The 23,862-nt window shown below is 37.0% G+C and overlaps 1 protein-coding gene across 2 annotated transcripts in view; it reads left to right on the top strand.

The window, feature by feature from the left end:
* The window catches only part of LOC117414920 (ligand-dependent corepressor-like), a 47,401-nt gene that overhangs the window by 11,324 nt on the left and 12,215 nt on the right, over nucleotides 1-23,862 (top strand). The window contains exons 2-7 of one of the 2 annotated variants that reach the window (XM_034024773.3): nucleotides 4,137-4,202; nucleotides 8,007-8,086; nucleotides 8,906-9,038; nucleotides 9,677-9,958; nucleotides 10,298-10,391; nucleotides 12,846-14,451. In XM_034024773.3, the coding sequence (XP_033880664.1) occupies nucleotides 4,137-4,202; nucleotides 8,007-8,086; nucleotides 8,906-9,038; nucleotides 9,677-9,958; nucleotides 10,298-10,391; nucleotides 12,846-13,830 (1,640 nt within the window). In that variant the 3' untranslated portion in view covers nucleotides 13,831-14,451. Of the gene's footprint in view, nucleotides 1-4,136; nucleotides 4,203-8,006; nucleotides 8,087-8,905; nucleotides 9,039-9,676; nucleotides 9,959-10,297; nucleotides 10,392-12,845; nucleotides 14,452-23,862 lie in introns of those variants that run through there. The other variant, XM_034024772.3, reaches the window with a different exon arrangement.

Here is a 23,862-nt window from a genome sequence, read left to right as displayed (position 1 = left end):
TGGCATGCTAATAAGGGATTTCATAGTATTGCAAAGAAATACATTCAAACAAGATCGATTTGAGAGAGTTGGATATTCAAAGATCTAGCTGTTTTGAGGCTGCACCTTTTAAATCATCAGTTTGGCAACTAGACCTATGCAATTGAAACCGGTGCCTTAATTTGCCTTGAAGCTTTTTAGAAGCTAATTAGATTTGCATAACCCTGCTAGTTTGTAATGGATCAAGGTCACACCGCTTGTACACAACACATAGCCGACTAAATGCTGTGTGCATGCGAGCAGAACCCTTACAAACAATTTGTCAACAGTAATGTCTGTTTAAGGAATAAAACACTCTGCTAGTTAACAAGTAATGCGTTTTGGGTACAGTAATGATTCATTTTCTTTTTAATAAACCACATGCATAGCAGTTCAAGGAAACCACAGGGCTGATTTTAAAATGTAATGTAGGTTAAATTGCTGGTGTGAAGCAGTTGACTCTGAAATTTGTAGATATTATTTTGGATGTTGTAGAGCACACCGATGAGAAATAATGGACTTGTAGTTATGGTAAATGTGAAATACATTTTTTTTTTTTTTTTTTGTCTGATTTGTTTACACAGCATTATCCATACTGTTTACACCCCAGGGAATTATGCACAGAAAAAATAAATTATGCAAAATGATGCAGTATCTCTGTACAAGTGTGTGCAAAGTAACACAAGTATTGTGCAGTTGTATTGGGTTCTTTTCATACGGATATCAAAATACTAGCATAAGTTTAAAAAAAAAAAATAGAAAAAAATTAACAAAATCATTCTGAATTCCAAGATTGAAATAAAGGAACACAAGCTCTTTCAGTTTGTCTTCCGAAAGAGAACGCCTCCGATCGGACAGGACAAGAGTATACAGCGAGTTGCTGCGCTCAGCATCAGCTGTATTTGTTACTGCATTTCTGTATCTGAAAGCTAATGTTTTCAAATTAGGAAGACAGTCAGCTGTCAATGACCAAAACAAGTCGATGTCATTTCCCCTGGCGGTAGATCGCATCGGGTGCCACCTTCACAGTGTACAAAGCAAAACCAAACATCTTTTACTCTCTCTTTTACTGATACATTTACAACGTGGGACCTTTGTCGTGGCATTTTGTGGCAAAATTGATCAATGTTCCCTTTATCCTCCGTGTGATCCAATATTTTTCGCTGTTAACGGCGATATTATTTAATATTACGCGCCTATGCGTGGTGATACGTTTTATGTGTAAAATTACGCGACCGCGTTATTGCGTAATTCCCCGGGGTGTAACTGTTGGATCAGCAAATGCATTCTAGTTTGTAAATGCAGCCTGTAGAGAAGTATGTAATTCATAATGATACAGTAGCTTGGATCCGGACCAGTTGCAAAGATGTTGATTTAAAATAAAAGGTTAATTAGAAGTTAGTGTTCTTTTTTTTTTTTTTACCTTCTTGCATCTGTCAGGGTAAATAATAATTGTGATTCCGAACTCTGTTGTAGATTTCAACAAAGACTATCATTGACCACGAGGGTCCACTTTCGTTTTATTACCTTGTAACATGAAAGCCTGTTTGATGTTCACCTCAGGAAACCCTGATGTTATAAAGATAAGGAAGGAAGGAGATTGTTTTAGCCTCCAAAGTGTTATCTGACGAAGCACAGGGTCCCCTTTTTAAGTTGCTATTTGGTGCACTTTTTAAAGCTTTCCCCTTGTGATCTCTTGCTGCTCCACTAATTAATATGAAACCCAAATTGTCTTTTTTAACTAACTAACTAAATGAAACCCAAATACTAACAATCTAAAACTAAACAGTTAATCTTTTAAACTATAATTTCTCAAGGTGCATGTTTCACCCACAGTGGTCTTTATCATGTGATATACAGTGCTCACCCGTTATAACGCGCCACGTACAGTGCAGCAGAATCGCTTATAACACGGTAGGGTCGTGGCTCCCATTTGCTCCATAATGCCATTCCAGTAGCCCTTTTATACTTGTTATAAGGCGGAACACAAATAGCACGGTGTTGTAACTATGGCTTCCCACTATAGATCAAAGATCAAATTTTGCATGCGAGTGACATTTAATATGTGATTTATAGTATTCACACATTGTCAAGCAGTTTCTGTTAACAGGAAGAAAAAATCCATACAGTGCGTGAACCCGTCTGACGAACCTTCGAAGGTTTAAAACAATCTTCGAATCCCTGGCTAGCGATCAAACCTTCAGACACAGCCCTAGTGATTAGTAAACGCCAGACTATACCACAGCAAGAAGATCATACAAAGATGTATTTTTATATTGTTATCGGTTTTACACCACATCCCTTATTTAATCAACTCCCACAAACTTCTCTCTAAATTTTGGTTTTGTTCATAATTTAGCGTCTTGTATGGTTTGTGTCGGCAGTAACTGCTTCAGCTGTGTTTTCGATGAAACAATGTTTTATACCAGAGTGGGTTGTCTGACAGTGTAGCGATTACAGGTGGTGGTAGACATTTCAAAGTTGAGGTGCAGTCCACATGCATGCACAAGAGAAGTCGGCTGCTCTTCTCTTTACCTGTGAGTTTTAACAGATAGTACAACTGTGTGGCTCGTTGTGACCTTTATTTGCTCTGCAGTCATGTACTTTGTCAGCATGTCCCTTTATTTATTCTATTGGTGTCTGACAAGCACCAGATGTGGTATTTGCACCCTGTTTTGTTTTGGTCTGCATTTGAAGTGCAGCTGTGCGTGGTAGTGTTTTTTTCACTGCCTTATGACATGTGCTATCTGGACGAATGCAACATGAGGTTAACAATTGTCATCTTGGTGGTTTAAAAGAAAAAAAAACACTAGGTGCATCATATCTGGCAAATTTAAAATACTGTATGTGTGCTTCCAGAACTCTAGTATAAGCCGTATATGTCAAATGAAGTAGATGACCTAGTTTTGCTGGCAGTAAAATTTAAATAACTGGGTTTCTCTACTACTCGGAATTGAACAGGACAGCAACCAGAATGTATTGGATAGAAGTGTGATATAAATAATTGGATATGGCACTTTTTTTATAAAAGAATTGGTAACAGTTTTGCTAAGAGTCACATCAATTTTTTGCCGGCTCTCCCATAAAACCTCTAAGTGCTAGGGGTCCTCCTGTTAACTTTTTTTTATTTAAAACCAATAGGCTTTAAACCAATAGCCCACGGTACTTTTATTTGATCAGTCGCTTACACGCCAGGGTCACTTTGCACTTGACCATCTTGAATATGAAATCCCCAGAGTTACTAACTCTGACAGCTACAGTTGCACGGCTGAGTAAATACCTGTTGAATGTATGCAAAATAAGAAATATGCAAATCTTTAGCTTTGTGTTGAAATAGACCTTTAACTTTTACAATAGAAAACTTTGAACTTTCCAAGATAACGTCTCCCCAGATAGCTGTTTGAATGATACTTTTCAGGAATTGGTTTAAGCTTCACCAAGTGCTCGTTTGCATGAATTTAAGCAGTTCTTGTATTTTACTGCAGTATGTATGACTTGATGTGGTTGCTAAGCAACAACTGAATCCAGTATTTACAATTAATAAGAGAATGACAAATGTGTGCTGCAATGATAGATCTCTGAAAAATCAAAAGCAAATGTGGCAGGGTATATTTGATCCGTGTAGAATTAATCTTCAGTTTCTGAAGAAAATCTGTTTATTACTAATTTCAATCATAACACAGGTAACGGTTTATTTTTCTTAAAAAGCCAAGTACTCCGGGGATAAATACAGAGAATTGTGCTGTGAATTTGCTGACTATTAGACCCCTAGTTCTGTACTGAGTTTATTTTGGGGATCTTGAAAACTCCACTGAATAACTCGCTTTTGATCTATTCAGTACAGCTATCGTGGTAGTAATCAACTCAACATACATTTGTAACATGCCGCATTCCTGCATGTCAAATAATTTGTGTTATGCCTTTTCTTGTCAGCTGACTATACATCTGAACTGTTTGTCTCATATGCTCAAGTAGCGTTGAAATGATGCTTTCTAACAGTCATGATTTTAAATTTGTGCAGTCCTCTATAGCTACACACCAATCCTGTGAGATTTTACCTTTGAGAAAGTTCCTACAACAGTATTAAAGGTGCTTTTTTGTGTGTCTTCTTTTTACAGGGTTTGAAAGCATTTTGGAAGGGCTGTTTGGACCAGGACTTGTAAAAGACCTCACCGTATTTAAAGGTAATTGTTTATTTTTAATAAGAATTCCTTTAAGGTGACTGTATATTTTTTAGTAAGCCCACTATTTCAACTGCTAACTTCACAAACAATTTCACATGATGACTTTGTATTTTCAGTGCTGTGGAAACTTCTTTTAGCCATATTTCTGTTTGTTTGTCTGTTTTCCAGATGATGAAAACGTTTGAGGTATAACCCAGTTTCATTGTGGGTGTAATACGAAACAGTGCATTGTTTTTACCATTGGTCATATCAAGCAAAATCTTTCGCATATCTACCGTGAACCAAGTTGACAGAATTTGTGTTCCAAGTGCCTAGAACTGATACCCTATGTGGTAAGCAGTATGTAAATAAAGAAAATACTTAATATAATGAGATTCTGCATTTTTAAAAAAGCACAATGCATGGGTCTGGTGGAAAATGACTAAACCTTGGATTGCTTATGTAAGCACCAGATCTACCCAGGCTTTTTTTTTTTTTTTTTTTATAAATGGCTGCATTAAATTTAACTGCTAGTTGGTAGCAATTGCTTTAAGAGATTAACATTAAGGCTGACAAATATAATACAATTTAGCTGTCAGTAGATCATTTTAGGAGGGTAGCTTTTGCTCATCTTGATGCAGTAATTCTTGAGACATTTATATATGTATTTTGAAGAAACAAAAATAAATTAAACAGATTTTTAATTGAGTTGATGTGAACCATTTTCTTTCAGCCTACTGTTTCCATAGCAACCTGTTTTGCTAGTTTAAAAGAATTACAAGATCAATTAAATAGACATTTTGAAAAAAGCATTTGTTTTAATTTGTCAACAGGGGTTGCTGTGCGCAATTCTGCGCACAGCAATCAAATACAATTATACAATCAAATCCTCCAAAGACGGTGGCAAGTTTTTATGAGAACAATTCAGTGTTTTTTATTTTATTTATTTTCAATTCTAAAACATTTGTTTGGTCTGAAAATCAACTTTAAATTGGTATGATGGAGTTGACATTTATTTAATGGTGGTTGACAGGATACATTGGGGTGGACTTTGTCAAAGGATTCACCCTCTTTGAAGTACAAATCAAGCTGTATACCTGGGTACAGTAGTAGTCTGTAGACAGTACTGTAGTTTTGCGTGCGTAGGAATTGCAGCAGAATACATTTAAGAAACATGAAGTGAATTAATGTATTCCCTTGGTGCAAATTATTTCTCCTGTGTCTGTTGATCTAAAATATGAATGAACTTAATTATTTTCTCAGCAACAGCCACAATTTTGGCATTGTGCAGTAATAGTTAGAAGTGTAAGGTGTGACTAGTTGTCTATTTTTAACAGTCTGCATTAGTAGGGCTGGGTATCAGCAGAGTCTTCACGATAAAAAAAAAAAAAAAAAAAAAATTGCAGTGAGTTGGTTCCGCTGTCTACAATATTAAATACAACATTTTCTACACGTTTGGTCACTGTCAGAACTGTTGTATGAAACTGGGGTTACCATATTCAGTGTTAATACAGCACCTATCTGCGCTTTGTATTCAATTAAATTGTTATTAGTATTAGTTTACTTGTTACCATCCTTCTCTCTCACTTCAGTTTATAAAAACCCTGAAAAAAAAAAACTGTTTAAAAATATATTTTTGGTCGCATTTGCAACCATTTTAGTCGCAGTCTGGAGCCCTGCAAATACTGTAAATAATAATACAGGTAATGCTTTGCTAGCGCACACATATGTTGCAGATAGTTTTGAATGATTTAATGTTTCTAGTGTAGCTTGTGCATATTGAGTTATCATACCTTCTGATGCTGTTTGTAACTGTGATGGTGATGATGTGCTGTCAATCTGATGGTGTCATGGACGCTCAGATTGGTTGTGTTCCCTGAATACTTGATTCAAGCCTTGCACATTTTACACACAGCGTCTCAGCAAGAACGTGAGGCGAGTCCACACTGGATTTTAAACCCACCAGGGCAAGCTGAATTTCCATATTGCTCAGTGGCTGGCAGACTTGACAAAAACCCCCTTAACACAGCGATTTGGTAGGTGAGGCTGCTAGAGTATGTGCTTAAAAATAATATTATCTGATTGTCAGTGTAGACATGAATTAATTAATGAATGCCTATTGAAACTCTGGTTGTGAAATCCTGCTGAAAGATGATGTTGTTGTTCAGCAGGGTAATCTACAGACCGTCAGTTAACATAGCTTGATTCAGTGAGTATTGGGATGGTCGAGGCATACGCAATATAATCATGATACTGCTCTGTATAAAGAAACTCTGTTTTGGGATGTTACCCATGTCTGGTGAAGAGACAATTTATAACTTACTAATCTAACTTGACCGTCCCATGCCTGGGAAGTGTTATAGCTAGGGACCTACCTAAATCACGATTTCGCGGAAATCGTGAAATTGAGGGGTCACCGTGAAATTCACCTCTTAGGGGCCAATGCATACAAACAAGTACGGAGAGGGAAAAAAAAAGAAAACTTGTTTAAATGAACTACTGCACAACGCAAGTGACGTAAACTACGTGTCTTCCTTCTGTAGATAGCCCATTTTTATTCCTTCGCCGTCCCGTGTGCATTGCACTTAAGCAAAAAACAAACAAAAAAAACATGTCCACAAGTAACATTTACAAAATAAATTCTCCAAAGCAGTTAACGTTCTTATTTACTATTCAAATGACAAAGTTTTCAGCCTATCAGTGCATCTTTACTGCTTTTATGTGACCTGTACTGTGCAGGAGGGGGCGGGACAAAGTTGGTGCTGCATTGTTTTGATTTAGGTTGCTAAAATCTAGTTTTCAGCATTGGAGGGAAAAGTAGAAATGGACGACAAAAAAAGCAAAGTATATTTCGGCTGATGATCGTTTTAAGATATTTCACAAAGAAACTACATGCAGACTGAGGTAATTTGTTTTGCATATCTTAATGTGTATTTGGAGAAAATACAATCGATCGCTATTTAGCTTCAGAATCACGCATTAAACAAAAGGCTACTGCAGAGGCTGCTGAACAGAACGTAAAATAAACAGTCTTCTTACATGCATCTGTGAATGATTTAATGGGGAGGGTGGAGTTAAATATGAATCCGATTTGTCCACATGTGACAGTCTGCTTATAAACTGTGTTTCTCTATTGTGGGGAAAATAATTGGTGCCTCTCTGTAGGTATATACATGTTTTGTAAATACAGATGGCTTCAGATGTCATTTTTTAAAATTGAAAATCAGGCTCTTGTCAACCGCACTTAAGGATTAGTATGTGAATGGCAGTCGGCAATCTTTCAAGTTTTCACGCACAGCTTCATTTTAACTAGAGCAACAAATGATATGCCAGAATGGTGGGAATAAGAATATTGCAGGGTATTGTGTCTCTGAGACCTGGATTTGGAGGAGACCAAGTAGATAAAGTTCACCAAGAGGACATGCCTAAGTCGAAACCAGCCATTAAAGTAGGCCTATATTGTAGCAAATTCCTTTTTAACACATAGAATTACACCATTTTGTATAATTGTCTTTTCAAACCTGGTGAGCCTGGAGAAAAGTCATATCTTTCTTGTAACATTTCATTACACTTGACAGCACTAGTCTATTGAAAGACACACTTTCAGGTGAAGCTTCTTGAAAACTGGAAGAAAATGGACTTTGCCATGGAAACAGCCCTGACTTGAATGTACTGTTGTCTGCATCAAAACCAGTTTTTTTTTTTTTACCCAAATTGATTCTTTGCAGTTCCAGATAAGTGTTTCCTGTCCTTAACTGGCATTTTTTTATTTTATTTTTCATTCCTGACTGAAATGTATTTAAGGGTATTTTTTCTGCCCCTCAGATTGTGAGCCAGAAGGGGTTTCTGATTGGTCGTTCAATAAAAACTGTCTCTTCTGCTGCTTAAGACGAGAAAAAGTGAAGGTAAGCCCATTCTGTTCTTTACTTTCCTTGTTTGCTTCAATCTTTGTGTATTTATGTATTTCGTGCTGGTGTTTTAGAAAATGGGATGTGAGTAGCACGATGTGCTCAGGACACCGTGTCCGTCCTCAGCCGATGTTTCTCAGCATTGTGTTATGGGCGGGGGTTTTACCCCCCAGTGTCTTGGCTTGGCAAGTTAATAAAACTCGGACCGGTTTTAACCTGTTAAATGAAGTTTCATTTGATTCTTGCAAGAAACGGTCAATATTTGTATTTCTTTATTGGTACATATTTGGATCCATTTATTAGTGTTTTGTTAGTACAAGACTGTGTGAACATTTTTAGTAAGTTCTCCTAGGGTGGTCCTTCTGTAAAGTTACTTAAAGCTAAAAGAGATGAACTGCAAGCCTGTTTTTAAAAGGGATTCTTTATCTGTATCAATTAACCTATTTAATATCCTATTATGTGTTTTCTCTATTGAGGTTTCTGCACTGATCATTATTTACCAGCTGTACAAATGAAATGCCCTTGAAGTTGTTCTCGAAATTGCCACATTTCAGTTTCTAAGCTATTCAAGATAACAATGAATGTGGGTGCAGCCAGTAAGTTAAAACACATGTGTCACCCTGGCAGCAACATTATTAGTGTAAGGAACTTGCATGATTAGATAATACTTTTACTTTTTTTTTTTTTGACAATTACTTTATTTAATTGCTGTAAGAATTAGGTAAATTCTGCATTTTCTGTAGACCTTTGCTAGTTGAACCGTTTTCAACAGTAATATTAATAAAGCTCTTTTGTTGTGTGTGGTTTGCTCAACAGGAACATTTAGCTGGCTTAGACAAACAGGCCCTGGAGGCTGGGGAGAAAGCCCTTTGCAAACAGGAGCAGTCCAAAATACACCGACTCGAGAAGCAAGCAGAAGAGTTCCTCCATGCAGTCTTCTACAGAAAAGGTGTGGCTCTCCATGGTTCAGTGAAACACGGAAGGACAGGCTTGAGACCCCTTTAATATCGTACCCCTGACATCAGGGATACAGTGGAAGTATCCACGCATGCTTTTTAATGTGATCAGCTTTAGAACAGCGTTATTGAGTAACAAAATCTGGGTGTATGTAGTGTAACCTGCTCCTCTTTTGGATCAACATTTTTATTCTTCTCTTCACTTTATTAACAATCAAACCACTGCTGTTATAGACGATGCTAAATCCCATTTCTGGCCAAGGCCAGCTCCTGTGTTTGTTCATTGTTCTTTTGTGTCAAAAACATACTATTTACATTAGTTACCTGGAAGCTTTTATCCTCTGCTGGGAAAGCATATCCCTGGCAACAGGGATAACATGGTGTCTGTATGTCATGTATATAGATAACTGGTTATGCAATTGTGAAGAAACTTGCCAAGAACATTCTTTATTGATAGATTTTGTCGCCATGCTGCAGACATAGTTGTGTAAGACGCCTGGTTTTATGAGTATTGATGTTTAATTCAATGGATGTAGGCCCTGGTGATCTACTTTTCCGTGATACTGATGGCTCGAATTTTGCAATTGGATGTGCATTGCTCACATACTATTTAATTTGTTTTCACTGTCAGATGTCCCCAGGGTCTCCGACCCCCACATTCCTCTAGTGGCTCGTGAGATAATGCAGCGAATGATCCGACAGTTCGCTGCGGAATATACCTCAAAAACCAGCTCTTCTCAGGACCCCATCCAGCCCAACGGCACCAAGGACCAAAGCCTGCCGAAAGCACCGTCACTCGCTTCTGCTGCTGCCTCTGCACAGAACCCTGTTCTCAACAAGCTTCTCATGGCTGACCAAGACTCGCCGCTGGATCTCACTGTTAAGAAATCTGAATCTGAATCCACTGACCAAGGTAGACCTTGCCTGTTAAAGTCAATTAAAGCAGTGCTGTATTAAGTCATGTTCATAGTAACTTAAGTGGTTCTGATTTGCTATATTTTGTTGTTTTGATTATCCCTTTATGAAGTATGAATATTCCTGGCTATGTGTGTGTTTACCTTATTTTCTATTCTGTTCGGAGTAAACCTCGGCTGAATTAAATTCTGCCCATGTGACATGCCATCTATGGAACAAGCGTTCCGTCTTCTGGCATTTGCCTGTCTAATATATAAGAATAAATAAATGTACAGCTAAGACTTGTAGACTTAACACATTTTCCTAGCATGACTGTATATACCTCTACTTCCTGCAGACGGAGTACTTGATTTGTCCACTAAGAAAAGTCCCAGCCCAGGCAGCTCATCCCTCAATTCTCCCAGCTGCTCCACAGGCCCCCTGGAGAAAGGGTAAGGAGAAACACCTTTATGTCTTTTACTCTGTCCCAGCTACCAAAGAGAAAAATCACACTAGTTACAGAAGGGTCGGACAGACTAACAACTGTCCTCCTTTTAAAAGGATGGTAGAGTGAAATTAACCCTTTTTAGTTTGCCTTTGAGTGGGTGCACTTTTTTGAGACCCATCCGTTCATCAACCACTGCAAGTTATTTTTGTTTTGTTTTTTTGAAGTATAGGATGTGCCCTCCATTTATCCTCTTGAAAGATGAATCATCACACGTACCTCCTTCCTCTTTATCTCCAAACAGTCTGAGTGGCCAACTGAGCCAGTCTGTGTCATTCTGAATCCAGATGTCACATATGTTTATAACGTTATTACCAAGTCATTTTAATGCAGCGAATAATACATACACGAAATAGTTAACCAGTTTCAACAATCTGAACATAAAAAATAAACTATTGGATACATCTGTCTTACGATGGATTTGATAAGTGGCAATGGGTTCTTATCCCATAATGCAGCAAACGCATTCATTTTATTTATTTATTTTTATTTATTTATTCATTTATTTATGTATTTATTCTTTCTGTTCTTGTGCATGTTCCTACATTGGGGGGGGGGGGGTATGTGGATATGTTTCCTATTCTGAGGCTGCAGTATCCCTAATCCTTTCAACATTGCAGACCTTTATATTGTTTCCATCAGTCCAGTAAACAGGTCTTGGATTTGACCTTCATCTATTGTTATGAATGTGCGGTCTTTAAAAACCTTATTGACGTTGGCAGTTCATTATCCATATCAGTGAGCTGCATTCAACAGCAGTTTTGTAGGCAGATCAGTGGAATTGCTGCTTTGCATCTCAAACCTTATTACTGAAGGTAAGTTTGAAATTGTGAGTGGTGACTAAGGACACCAAAGCTGTTTGATACTTTGTTAGAACAGGTTTTATTGGAACCTGGTACTGCTTTTGAGATGTGTGCTGCAGAAAACATATTTAAAACTGGGAATAATGTATCCATCTGCCAGTGCTTAGCAGCTTCAGGGATGGTGAGTTTGCATGGTTGTTTTTTTGTATTTATTTTTAAAGCCTCTGTTTAGCCCATCTACATCATTGGTTAAATGTATAAAATACACAGGTAAAGCATTTCTGGTAAGTCTTCCCATTCTAGTTCCAATTCCTTCTGCTTGTGTTAGTTCATTTTGAGGATGTTTTATTGGCTTGGTATCAGGACCTGTCTTGCACTGGCTTTGTAAACTCTTCATTCTAAGGAGTGTTATGTGTTTGAGTAAATAAAACAAATTAAAAAATTAAAAAAACACCACACACAGCACACTTCTCCCATTGTCTTGAATGGCTTATTATATCAGTCTATTGTGGTGTTGGCAAAACAGTGATGGCAATCTGCCACATGTCTCATTGGTGATGGGGATATTTTTTATTTACTTTAATGGGCTTACAAGCCTCACATAGTAACCCACCTGGCTGGGAAATTACTTTTCAAATGAAGTATTTTTTTCAGAACAAGACTCTGAACATGTTTAATTAGTTGTTCTAGCGTGGTCTTTCTGTAAGTTACTTGGAGCTAAAAAGCTGTTTTTAAAAGTTAACACAACCCTCATTTTATGTGTGCCTGTGTTTTATATGTTTGTATTTATTTTATTGCCTCTCATTTATGCTAAAGCAAACGTAGGGTGGGCAGCCAAAGTGCTTGCTCTGGCAGCCTAATAAATAATGTGCACACCTGCCTTGTGATGGTGGGTTTGCTAAGAAACTTGCTACACTGCAACAGTTAAATTATTCCCCAAGACAAATTCAGTGGCAGCATTCTCTGTGTGTGTGTGTGTGTGTGTGTGTGTGTGCGTGCGTGCAAGTATGTAGTAAGCTTTCATTTTAAATGTGATACCCTGCATCACTTGGCTTACTCTTTTATTGCTGTACTTGTTTAGTGGTAACGTCACACTAGTGAACCGCTGTACGCTACTGGACACTAATCTTGTCAATTACAATTCTGGTGCTATTTTCAGAAAGTTTGCGCGAGGCTTTGCTTTTCTGCTACGAGAAACACCCTCCCCCTGAGACTGGCTGACGGGTTCAAATATCTGTCTAACTTATATCTTTTGTTGTTCGTTTTTATTTATTTTTTTCTTTATTTCTTTGCCCTTAAGCTTTTTTTTTTTTTTTTTTTTTTTTTTTTTTTTGGTTTTGTTGATTTTGGCACTACAGTTTGTATTTGAAGAAAAATAAATAAAAAAACTTCAATTTCAAATAACTTGAGACTTTTTTAAAAATGTATTCTACTTAAGTACTTTATATACGAAAACCGAACCCGTCAAAAAAAAAAAAAGTGATGTTACCCAAGCAAGGTCTTCTAATAAAGGAGTGGCCACACCCTACCTTTCCAAACCCATCCCTCCTTTAAGCTGTGCAAGCCCTGCTTACACCAATTTCCTTCCATTCAATTAGGCGACCAGGGAGAGCTGACCACAACCATGAAGACCGACATTCCAGAGATGCGGATGGGCTGCCTCAGAGAAGCTTGCAGGACGGGACGAGGGAGAGTTACGGCCACTCCAGTCCTCTTAAGCCTCCATTGGCTCGCTCGCTACAGATTAAAGAGGAGCTGCAGAACCGGAAGCAGCAGCTGCAACAGCCACCTGTCTCTCTGGCTAGCCTGGAGTCTATGGGGCTGCTAAAGCATGGACAGCGCTCCACTCTCTCCAGGCAAAGCTCCTGGAGTAAGCCACGTTTTGATAACCACCTGAAGTTCAGGGGGAACAATGCACTTAATGATCTGAAGGACCTCCCCTTTCTCTTGGAGAATTCTGTTGCATACCACAAGGGTTCAACACAAATAAAATTGCAGGAGGGAAAAAGGGACCCTGGAAACTCGGCTCCAGTTGATCTCAAGATCCCCCAGGTTCGAGGCATGGACCTGTCCTGGGACTCTCACGCCTCAGACCTGTATGGCTATGGGTCGCTGGTGGTGGGTCCTCACTCTGAAAGCGCACTCAGCAAGAAGCTGCGGGCCATTCTCCCCAAACAGAACCGGAGAACAGGCTGCGGGGGAATCCTTGAGAGGGGTGCTGACTTCTGGGGTTCAGATGCAGAACAGTCAACTTCTGGACAGCAGTACCCAACTTCTGATACTGAGGGAGACCCCAATTCAAAGCAGCCGAGGAAGAAACGGGGGCGCTACCGGCAGTATAATAGCGAGATCCTAGAGGAGGCCATCTCGGTAGTGATGAACGGGAAGATGAGTGTGTCAAAGGCACAAAACATATACGGGATCCCCCACAGCACACTGGAGTACAAAGTTAAAGAGAGGCTGGGAACACTGAAAAACCCTCCAAAGAAAAAAATTAAACTCGCCAGTATGGAGGGGCAGGAGTCGGATCCTTCGCTCCGGGGTGAAGGGTCACAGGGGGCTAGGAATTCAAAAGATGAGTAAAGAAATTGGGTGGGGCTTCAGTCGAGTGCCAATTTACTTTGCAGTATCTGGGTGAGCACAAATGCCGGAATTTAAGTGAAAAACATTTTGAAAAACCATTTGCTCACTTTACAGTAATTCTTTAACACTACAGCAAGCATTTGGTTTCTGAAACCGTGTTACCTGATACCTTTTTAAATTGTAGCTTTGAGTCAGTAGCCCTCCCCCTCCTCCCAAGCAAGCTTGAACCCAGAATGCAGACAGGACTTTGCTGCGGGCTTGTGACAGCAGCCACAGATTAAACCAATTTGTGGACCAAGCTGAATGGTTCTAGTCTGGTTCCGATAACCAGATATGAATCTCTTCCCATCCTGCAACCCCCCCCCCTTTTTTCTTTTTTTTCTTTCAAAGATGATATAATCATCAAGAGGTGATGTACTTTGTCTCAAGTTTAAGTAAGTGAAGGATACGTGATTTTTTTGATCTGCTCCTTAAGACAACTCTTAGTAGGGCCATCTAGTTGTAAGCAGACCCATTATTGAACTTTGCTTTTCAAATCAACATCACTTTTTTTCTGTCTTTCAAGACGAAAGCAGTTTGCAATTCTGTTTTGCTCTTCTTGTGTGTTTTTTTTTTTTTTTTTTTTTTTTTTTGCACTACATATTTTCTGTATCCTTCTTTTTGTTTGTTTGTTGTAATGTTTTGCTCTTAATTTGAGCTGGACATCCCTGTCCCCTGTCAAACCTCTCTTTGTTGCTTTTCTGCACTTAAGGTTGATAGGATCATTATTTTTTCCTGGTGAAAATGTTTTCCATTTTCTGCTAGTGAAATCACTCGGCTGACGCCTGTGCTATTTTGTGGGGGATGTTAAGTTAGGGAAATAACTATTGATCTTACTATAATTATTGGCAATGATAAAAGCCAGATTTTTCATTTTAGCTAACATTTCCTTTTAAACATAGGGTAACGGATTCATATGTATATACATCTTCTATATACGGGGGAGGGGGCTCATGTCTATGAACTTCTGAGAAAGCACTTTTAAAAAGAGGGGCAGGTAACAGATAAGCTTTTGGGTATGATTTTTAAACGAGCAAAAATTCTGAAGGTTAAAGCTTGGATCCAAACTTTTTTTAATTTATTTATTTATTTTTTTTAATTCTAAATAATTACCTCTAGCATACGCTGGTTGGTGTCAGATAGCCAAACTTAGTGATCAGTTTTAATTCTGTCCCCCACCATGACTAAAAAAATGGGAGGTTCTATCAGATGTATATGCGTTGGCTTAGCCCCTGATAACCTATTAAATAGGCAGATGTAGGACCCCAATAAAAAGTGGGGAAGCCCTACAGTGAATTGTAACTTTTTGGAAGTCACCTTTTGGTTTAAGTAAAAAAACAAAAGCAGTTTTAAGATCATACCGTTCACTTTTATACTGCAATTAGCACTTACCTTGTTCCGGTCGCACTGCCTGGTCCGAAATGACAAAACACAGCTAGCTGTCCAGCAGTCTTCAAATCTCTTCAGGTATTCACTTCTGAGAACTTAACAGTACTTCTGCTACCAGGGCATGTATTTAGCAGTTGTCCAGAGCCCATGTCTCTCTTTTTAAATGTTTGATTTTAAAGACTATTCAGTAGCAGATCCTTAAGATTAAGATTGGTTTCTAAAGTTTACACAAACACATCAATGCAAGCATTCACATATACACTCCTATAATACACACATTAAGTACAGTAAAGAAGTATATATAAAATATATAAAGATTTACTGTATGAATACATACACTGACACACATATATACCTACACAATGTGCTGTATGCTATACTGTATTTGTCTGTGTGTTTACTTAAAAGGGTTTTTTTTTTTTTAACTAGCCAATGGCCCCTGGCATTACGAGAATTATTTATTTATATATTTATTTCTGTGGGGTACCTAATGAAGTAATATGCAGTAACTCTGTACCATATTCCAGATTTTGAGGCCTATGGATTTGCAGTCCAGGGGTGCAGCATGCATGCATCACATGCCTAACACACTTTAATAGTACACAGTATTTAAAGTGTCTAATGAAGTTCCCCATTTAATTAATTTATACTCCTGGCTTAAAATTGTTGCCTGGTTTCTAGAAAGAAAAAACATGAAGCACCACATTAGGTAACTACTGATCCATAACCGTAACATATTTGAAACCATGTTCATCAGTTTAAAAAAAAAAAAAAAAAAAAAGGTTTTTACACTGGTTATATAAACAGAAATACAAAGCATTAAATATAGCTTTCTGTGAGCACTCAATGAAGAATGGTGCCTACAGGACATAAGTTTCCCCTTCCTGGCTGCCAGGTGGATACATACTCTGTATTTAGTGGGCATTTCCTGGCCTGCTTTCCCAAAGTTTGAAGTTTGCTACCGAAGTCTGACTTGGTAACATGGAGACACAAACAATCCTACCCCAGCGTTTTCAGTACTGCTGCTAATACTGTCTGTCTAATACTAACAGCCCCACCTGTCCCCCAAAATGGCCTCCTTGTGTTTACCTAGCTCTAATCTGACCCTGAAAGGCATTTCTGTCTGTAAGCTTAAAATATCTCAGGATAGTAGGGCAGCCATATTTATCCGTTTAGAAAATGCTGACATATCTACCCATATCTACCCAAAGCACTTGGCTATACTAAACATAATGATTACCTCATTATCAGAACATATTTAATATGCTTTTTGGCATGATTTCAGGTAAGACCACCAGTACTTCTGGAAATCAAGCTTCTGTAAAATACCTCTTGTTGAGTGTGTGTTTTTAACATTGATAAAGATACAGTATGCAGCCTAGTTCATTCCACATATACACCATAGATTTCAGCCTTCATGAGGGGGAGGAGAAGGGCTGTGTGGACTGAGGAAGAACCAAGCCTGCATAGCATTATTATTTAGTAATACTTGTGGCACTTTTAATACCAGCTGGAGTCTTGTGTTCTACCCACTCTGTAAAAATAATCCATAACCCTAAAATGCAGTTCCAACGATAGAATGTAGAATTTCACTGTAGTTTGTGGAATACTGAAACATTAAATGGCGGCTTAATGGTGGGACAGGTGGATTGGCATGACCCCATCATTTTATAATAACATGTATGGTTCTTTATACCACATATCACTTCAGTTATACCTCAGGTCACAACTCTAGAGCAGCTGATTGTAAAACAGTTCAAACACATCAGGTCTTCAGAACAACTAGGTATTTACCAGTTAGAACATCATTCAGTGTGTTGTTTTAAAGCAGTTTTCTTATTCTTACAGGACCCAGGTTTACTTCAGTGCAGCGGATCAGCTGTGCACACATCAGGTCTTAAAAAGCTACTTGCTACCAGTTATAGCACACATCAGGGATCCAGAGAAGTGGATTATTACATAACATCAGTTCTACACTAGAATGTAGTTCTTTTGCATATAGTGACACCCATACGGTGTCCACAACAGTCAAGGACACAATAGCGTTTGTCCGCAGCTTTGAACGTTTTGCCAATTAAATAGAAAAGGTCACCGACTCATGACTTTGTACTTCTCAGCTGCTGTCACTTTCAGTGTTTCTGTTACATTGTAAAGACGTTTTGCTGAGCTCTGAGCATTGGAGTAAGAGGTAATATACCAGTAGCTCTAAAGTAGTGTCCAGTATGAAAACCCGGAGCGATGTCTAGCAAACCGTTGTTAAAGATGGTCCGTAAAGGATTATCTGTGTTGTGCATCAGGGTTTTTTGCTTCGTTTTTGACAGACAAAGCTATTTCCTGATGTATTTTGAAAACGGGAGATCCCTATTTTTTTTTTTCGTTTTTTTTTTCTGTAAAATCATTAACCCTGTAGATTAATCCGTATGTGAAAGGTGCAGTAGCATTTAAAGGGTAGGCATGTCAATATTTTGTTATCTTATCACAGATATGAGAGACTACATTTAAACTCTTGGCACAAATCTGTACTTGTCGAGTGGCCCACTTTGTCAAACTGGCTGCTTTCAGTTACTCTGGTGGGTGTTCGCATGACGGCTGTGTCTATCCTTTAGACACTAAATATATATTCCTGAAGGATTTCGAAGTGTTTTTTTTTTTTTTTTTTAATAATTTTGTCTAACATTTCTCAATGTATTTAAAATCTTGGTTCATGGCCATATATTTCATTGCTGCCTTAAGTGTCCCCTCTTTTAACAGACTTTGTAAGAAGTGTTTTCATGACACTCCCTTTTCATTAGAACACACCTTTTTATAATTAAAACATTTTTGCCATCAAAACAAGTCATGTCTGTTTTAGAATAGACTTTACTACCTCAGCCTGTATTTATTAGATGCTATTAAAAACCAATTAAAAATAAGTTTATTGTAATAGAGAAACATGTTGGTCAGAATGAATTAACAATAGCATGAATCCTAAAGAGAGAGAAAAAAGAATATAGTGGAAGTTGCTCCTGAATTTGTTGCTTGAAGTTGACAAGAGTATTTCGGAAAGACTGAATACTTTCGCATCTGTACATAACATTTGACTTGATTATTGTTGGATGGATAACCGTGTATGAGCATTACATTTCAAATGTCTGGGATAATACCTCTCCGATTGCACATGATTTCTACTGGCTGACCTGTTTGGGCACCGCATGTAGCACCCTATCATATTTTATGTTCAGTTTGCTTAACTTCTAATGCACCGTTGAACGGTTTGATACCAATTCTCAACAAGACGCATCACCAGCCAGCTAACAAACACGTACTTAACACATTTGATTACATTATATTCAATGTTCTATATATATATATATATATATATATATATATATATATATATATATATATATATATATATATATATATATATATATATAAATATAAATTAGTCCTGAATTCCATTCTGAAACCGCTCCTGTTTCATTATTTTGGTCACCATACATTGCTTGGTGTCATGAGGTCTGAATTGAAGTATTTATTGGAAAGTAAAAATATGTATAGTGATGGTGTATCTTAAGTGAGTGGGACCCTGAGGCTATCTGGTCTTGCATTTTGAGTAATCACTTGCCACAGTGTATAGAAACTTTCACACAGAAAATACGTCCTCGTTGAGTTAAGAGTATAACGTGGGGACTGTGGAAATATTGACTGTAATATTTAAGAGACTACTGAAAATTCAGCATTTGTCAGAATGTGAATATTTAAAGGTCCTGTTCAAAATGGTATGAATCCTCACAAAAGCTGTTGAATATTTTAAAGGGTAGATTGTAAATGTATGAATTTAGAGGCATGTCGGTGTCAGTAAAATGTGTGGATTTTCGTTCTGGTGCTGCTCATCTCTATTGTAAAATGAACTTGTTGTGCTTGGTTTATTTAATATAGCCTGCGCAAGGTGTCCTTTTTATTTTTTATTTTTTATAAATATATAAAGTGCCCCCTGTAATGTGTTGTCCAAATGGACAAAAAAATCGTTTCTCTGGCATGTACATCACACTTTACAATATTTTCACATATCTTAACGTTTGTTTTTTTTAAACCTGTTGTAAAGAATAGAAATATAAAACAGTTAAATAAAAAATGACACCTTTTTTATTCCTTTGTGTCCTATGAGATTTATAATACTACACAGAACCAAATACAATACTGGAAGGACCCACCCATGCTAGCTAATCCTCCCCTCCAGTCAATGTTGACTTTATGTCTTTATTTTTGCGTTGACAGTTAAGAGTGAAGTAAGATTTCTTTTCCCACCTTGACCCAGGTTAAAATAAATGAAAACCAGGGTGATCCCATCTGGTGCTGTGAAACTCGATACTCTTGCTGTTCATGTTGATTGTTGCAAACATATCCTGGTGCTCACACTACAGGTCTGTTTTACCAGGGCTGGGTTCCTTTTTTTTTTTTTTGTATATTTAGTTTAATGCTTACTTTACCTACCAAAGGTGCTCCTATGTGAGCAGAAAGAAACCAAGACTCTCATAAACTCTCACTCTTGATTTAATATTGTTCAGTGTCCTAGGACAAGTTTTACTATCCCTGTAAATTTAAGGTGGCTATTTGGGTTCTGGCCAAAGATTACAATTTGAGGATGTAGATGAAAGTGACTGCCTGACTAAAGATGTTTTGTTTTTCTGTTTAGCTGTGTAAGTTGTAGCGACAGGAACAGGACCGTGGCTATCTCTGGTGTTAAATTTTTGGGTTGGGAGTCTTATAATGAAGGAAGTGTTTAAGTTGATTTTTAAAAATACTTTCTCTGCACCATCCAGCAACTGTATAAATGCAGATGCACTGTATGTTCTGTTTCATTAACCCAAACAACACAGTATACCTCAAAACGGCCATGCAAGTGTCATTATCCACAAACGACAGCATGTTTCTTTACTCATTGTGGGGCAGTCTTTGATTATTTTACAGGCAGTACTGTAGTGCACAGGACTTAACTTAGGGCACTTGGGGTGGGGGTGGTATTTGATGGGGTAGGAAAGGGGTAGGTTGATTTTTGAGTAGAGATTCATTCTTTAAAAAAAAAAAAAAAAAAAAAAAAAGTTTGTATTAATATATGCTTTTAAGTACTGTTTTTAAAGCACTTATCTGACTTGTAGCACCATTCACATTTTTATTTGTGTTGCTTTTGTTTGTATATTTTAATAGTATATAATTGATAGAAGGGGATTTCATGGTTGTTTCAAAACAGGACACAGGGATCCCCCTCTGAAAAGAAGACTAATTAAATAAAAATGAAAGTAAATGATCTCTCATTTCTGTTGATCCTAAGGGTCGGTGAAATTCATATTTGACTTCAAATTAAAAAAAAAAAAAAAAAAAAAAACTGCTTAAAATTGATCATTTCCTAGTGGTGATTCTAAGTGACTGCAACATCCCTTTAGTAAATATAACTAGTGATTTGTTAACACTACAGCTTCTATTTTTCTTTTAACAAACAGGATTAAAGGGGCACCCTGCAAAGTATTCCACTCTTTTCCTTAGTACGTAATTACTGCTTTTTACAGCTGGAATTCAGGAACGATATATCTATATATATATATATCTATATCTATATCTGTATATATATAAAATCTTTTCTACATCAAGAAAAGTGAATGTAAAAAAAGGCAAACACAAACACTGAAGCGCCAGCTGTTAGAAATATATATAGAGAGAGAAATATAAATATATATATATATATATATATATATATATATATATGTGTGTATATATATATATATATATATATATATATATATATATATATATATATATATATATATATATATATATATATATAATTGCTATTGAGTTGAAGGGATACAAAATGTCTCTTGTTGTTCAATTCAGGGAATAAGCTAGCAGACATTTCTCCCTCTAATTTTCAAGCCATGTTCATAAATATCTTTTTGAGGAGAATATGTTCAAGTTTACTACAGAAAAGCCTGCTATTGTGCGGAGTGGATCCGTTTTTTCTTTTAATTTTTAAATCTATAAACATTATATTTATGGAAAAGAAATGAAGGGGGAGATTTGTACATAGTAATCAAGTATCAGCACTACCCATGTCTTGAGTTTGTGTTATGCAGGGAAGGTATATTTAAAATGCTCCCGATGCACAAGATGTCTACTGTCTGCATTGTGGGTGCGTGGGGTCTTGCTTAAATGTTACAATATAATGTTGAATTTAATCCTTTCTGGCGCAAAAAGTAAATAAATAGCTCATTTGAACAGTAGTAGTCCCCAGGATTGTAGTGGACTATTTGGACAGTCCCATTTGGTAGTGAATATCTTTGAAATGCTGTCTTAAGAGCTTCTGAAAACCACTAGAATAGTTTTGCAATTCACTGTTCTTAACATACACACTTATGATGTGTATTGCTGGTACTGCAGTGTAATATTGACTTGTACAAAATAACTGTGTGCTCTCTCTTTTTCTTTCTCTCTCTGTCTCTCTCTCTCTCTCTCAACTCTAACTATATCCCTGCTTGTCCATTGTCAGCTGTTTTAAAATCAACAGATTTGTGTGAATTTACTTGTATATACAAATTTCCAGGCTCAGATTTAACTCGCTGTTTTAAAGAAAGTAAAAACCCTCAGGGACATTTTACACACTACTCATTCAATTCAGGTACTTTCTGTAGATTCTGAAGCCTAGCAGTGACTTTTTTCTTACTACAAAGAAAAAAAAAAAGGAAAATGTGCCTGTTAAAGAGGGTGTGTGTTTTGTTTTTGTTTTTTTTTTAAATTTTAATGAATGTCGATTTTTAACTCTGTTTAGGTGAAATATTAGCCAAACGGTGTTTTTAAAGCTGCATTAAACTCTCCAGCACACAGTGCCTCAGACACTTAAATAGTGGCATTCTGTACTTTTGATTACTGTTCCCCAGATTACTGGGGTCCTGTTCTCTGGACATCTCGTCCGTTTTTATTAGGTTAGAACATTTCATATCGTTTGTGTTTTTTAATATGTACATTTTTTAATCTTTTGAAAATAAGTTTTTGTTACGTAGGCAAAACCCTTGCTAGAGATGTGCTACCCCTGAGCGATCCTTTTACATTTTTTAAATGACAGTACCTTGTATTAGGCTGCTGTGCTATTTTATTGCTACCATGCTGCTGAAAGGCATAGGATTGCAGTAGTAGTGCATGTTACTAATCTAGTCCCTATGCCACATTTTTCAACATGGGTTTAACTACGTTCTGGACCCCTTGCCTACCGTAGAATATTTATTTTGGGGGTAATGATGGGGGTTATAAAATCTATGTTTAACTGGGGTTCCATGTAAAAGGCTTCAATTATATCTTTGTTATTGGGCGCAGTAACAAATCATCTAGAATAATTCCATTGCTTAGTGGCCCTGAAGGTGAGTGGCTTTTTTTTTTTTTTTTTTTTTTTTAAATAAGAAATGTTTCATCAAACCTTTAGCAGGCTTTTGTGAACCTTTGTGTTTCAAGTGCATTTAAGTTTCGTTTTTGTTTAGTTTTTTCTCTAATTTTGAAAAGAAAATTTGATGGGGAAACAATTAAGCATAGACAACACGTTGAGGTAGTAAATGGATAAACAGTAATAGCTGTATTTATACAAGTATCTTGAAGAAAACGGACGTTGTATATCTATTGAAGTGCTTACATGGGGGCTGTGTTACTGTACATGCATTATTTACTGATCATTTCAGGGTTTGGCTTGTTTTCTTTCAAAGAAATATCTGTTTTTAAAATACCTCATTCCATTTGCTACAGTTAAAAGCACTTAGAAAACAATGACCCAAGTTCCTCTTGGTTCAGTTAGATGTTCAGAAAACAGGCACTCCAATACCTTAATGGACCTCATTTCAATATTTACTGTTTACAGTTTGACACAATTGTATAATTAATATTTCTCTTGTACTGAAGTTTTTATTTATGTATTTTTTTTTTTTGTTCAGTTTCTTTTTGTACCGTGTAATTTCAAGTTATGATCATCTATTTAGTGGAGCGCTTAAATGATCACAATAATTGTTGGTTTGATTGCACTATATGTAATTTTTTAATGCAATTCCATTTTAATTTATTTTGACTTGATTGGACAAATTTAAAAAAAAATAAATAAGCTGTCTCCTAATGTATGTGATGAAGTACTTTTTTAATGATTATTATTTCTGTGATCTCTTGCATTGAATGTCAGGCAATGCTGGTTAATTCTGTCTTTGTGCATGTGTAATATTTTACTGGTTATGTTGTATTCTCTTAGATTCCATTTCCGCAACACATTGTAATGTTGTGTAAGGTCGTACTCACTGGATGCTAGAATCACTTCTTTTCGAACCACTATTCTTCTAATAAATTTTGTTGTGAAAAAATATATACTTTGTGGTGTGTATTCTTGAGATATAACTAATTCCTCGGCATGGTGTGAAAAGCTTCCCCTCCAAATAGTTTTCCTGTCCTGTATTTCCAGCAGTCTCGGCAAGGGGGGTGGGGTTTCCAAGCAGCTTTTCCTGAATTAAGAGTAACATGAATTATGAATAGATGATGCAGCAGGTGGGAAATCACTAAATACACATGAGAAGTTAAGCCAGTATTAAGGATAATATTGAG

The sequence above is a fragment of the Acipenser ruthenus genome, chromosome 7 (genome assembly GCF_902713425.1).
Source record: "Acipenser ruthenus chromosome 7, fAciRut3.2 maternal haplotype, whole genome shotgun sequence".
In the NCBI taxonomy this organism is placed as follows: Eukaryota; Metazoa; Chordata; class Actinopteri; order Acipenseriformes; family Acipenseridae; genus Acipenser; species Acipenser ruthenus.
This window is presented reverse-complemented; position numbering and strand designations above follow the sequence as displayed.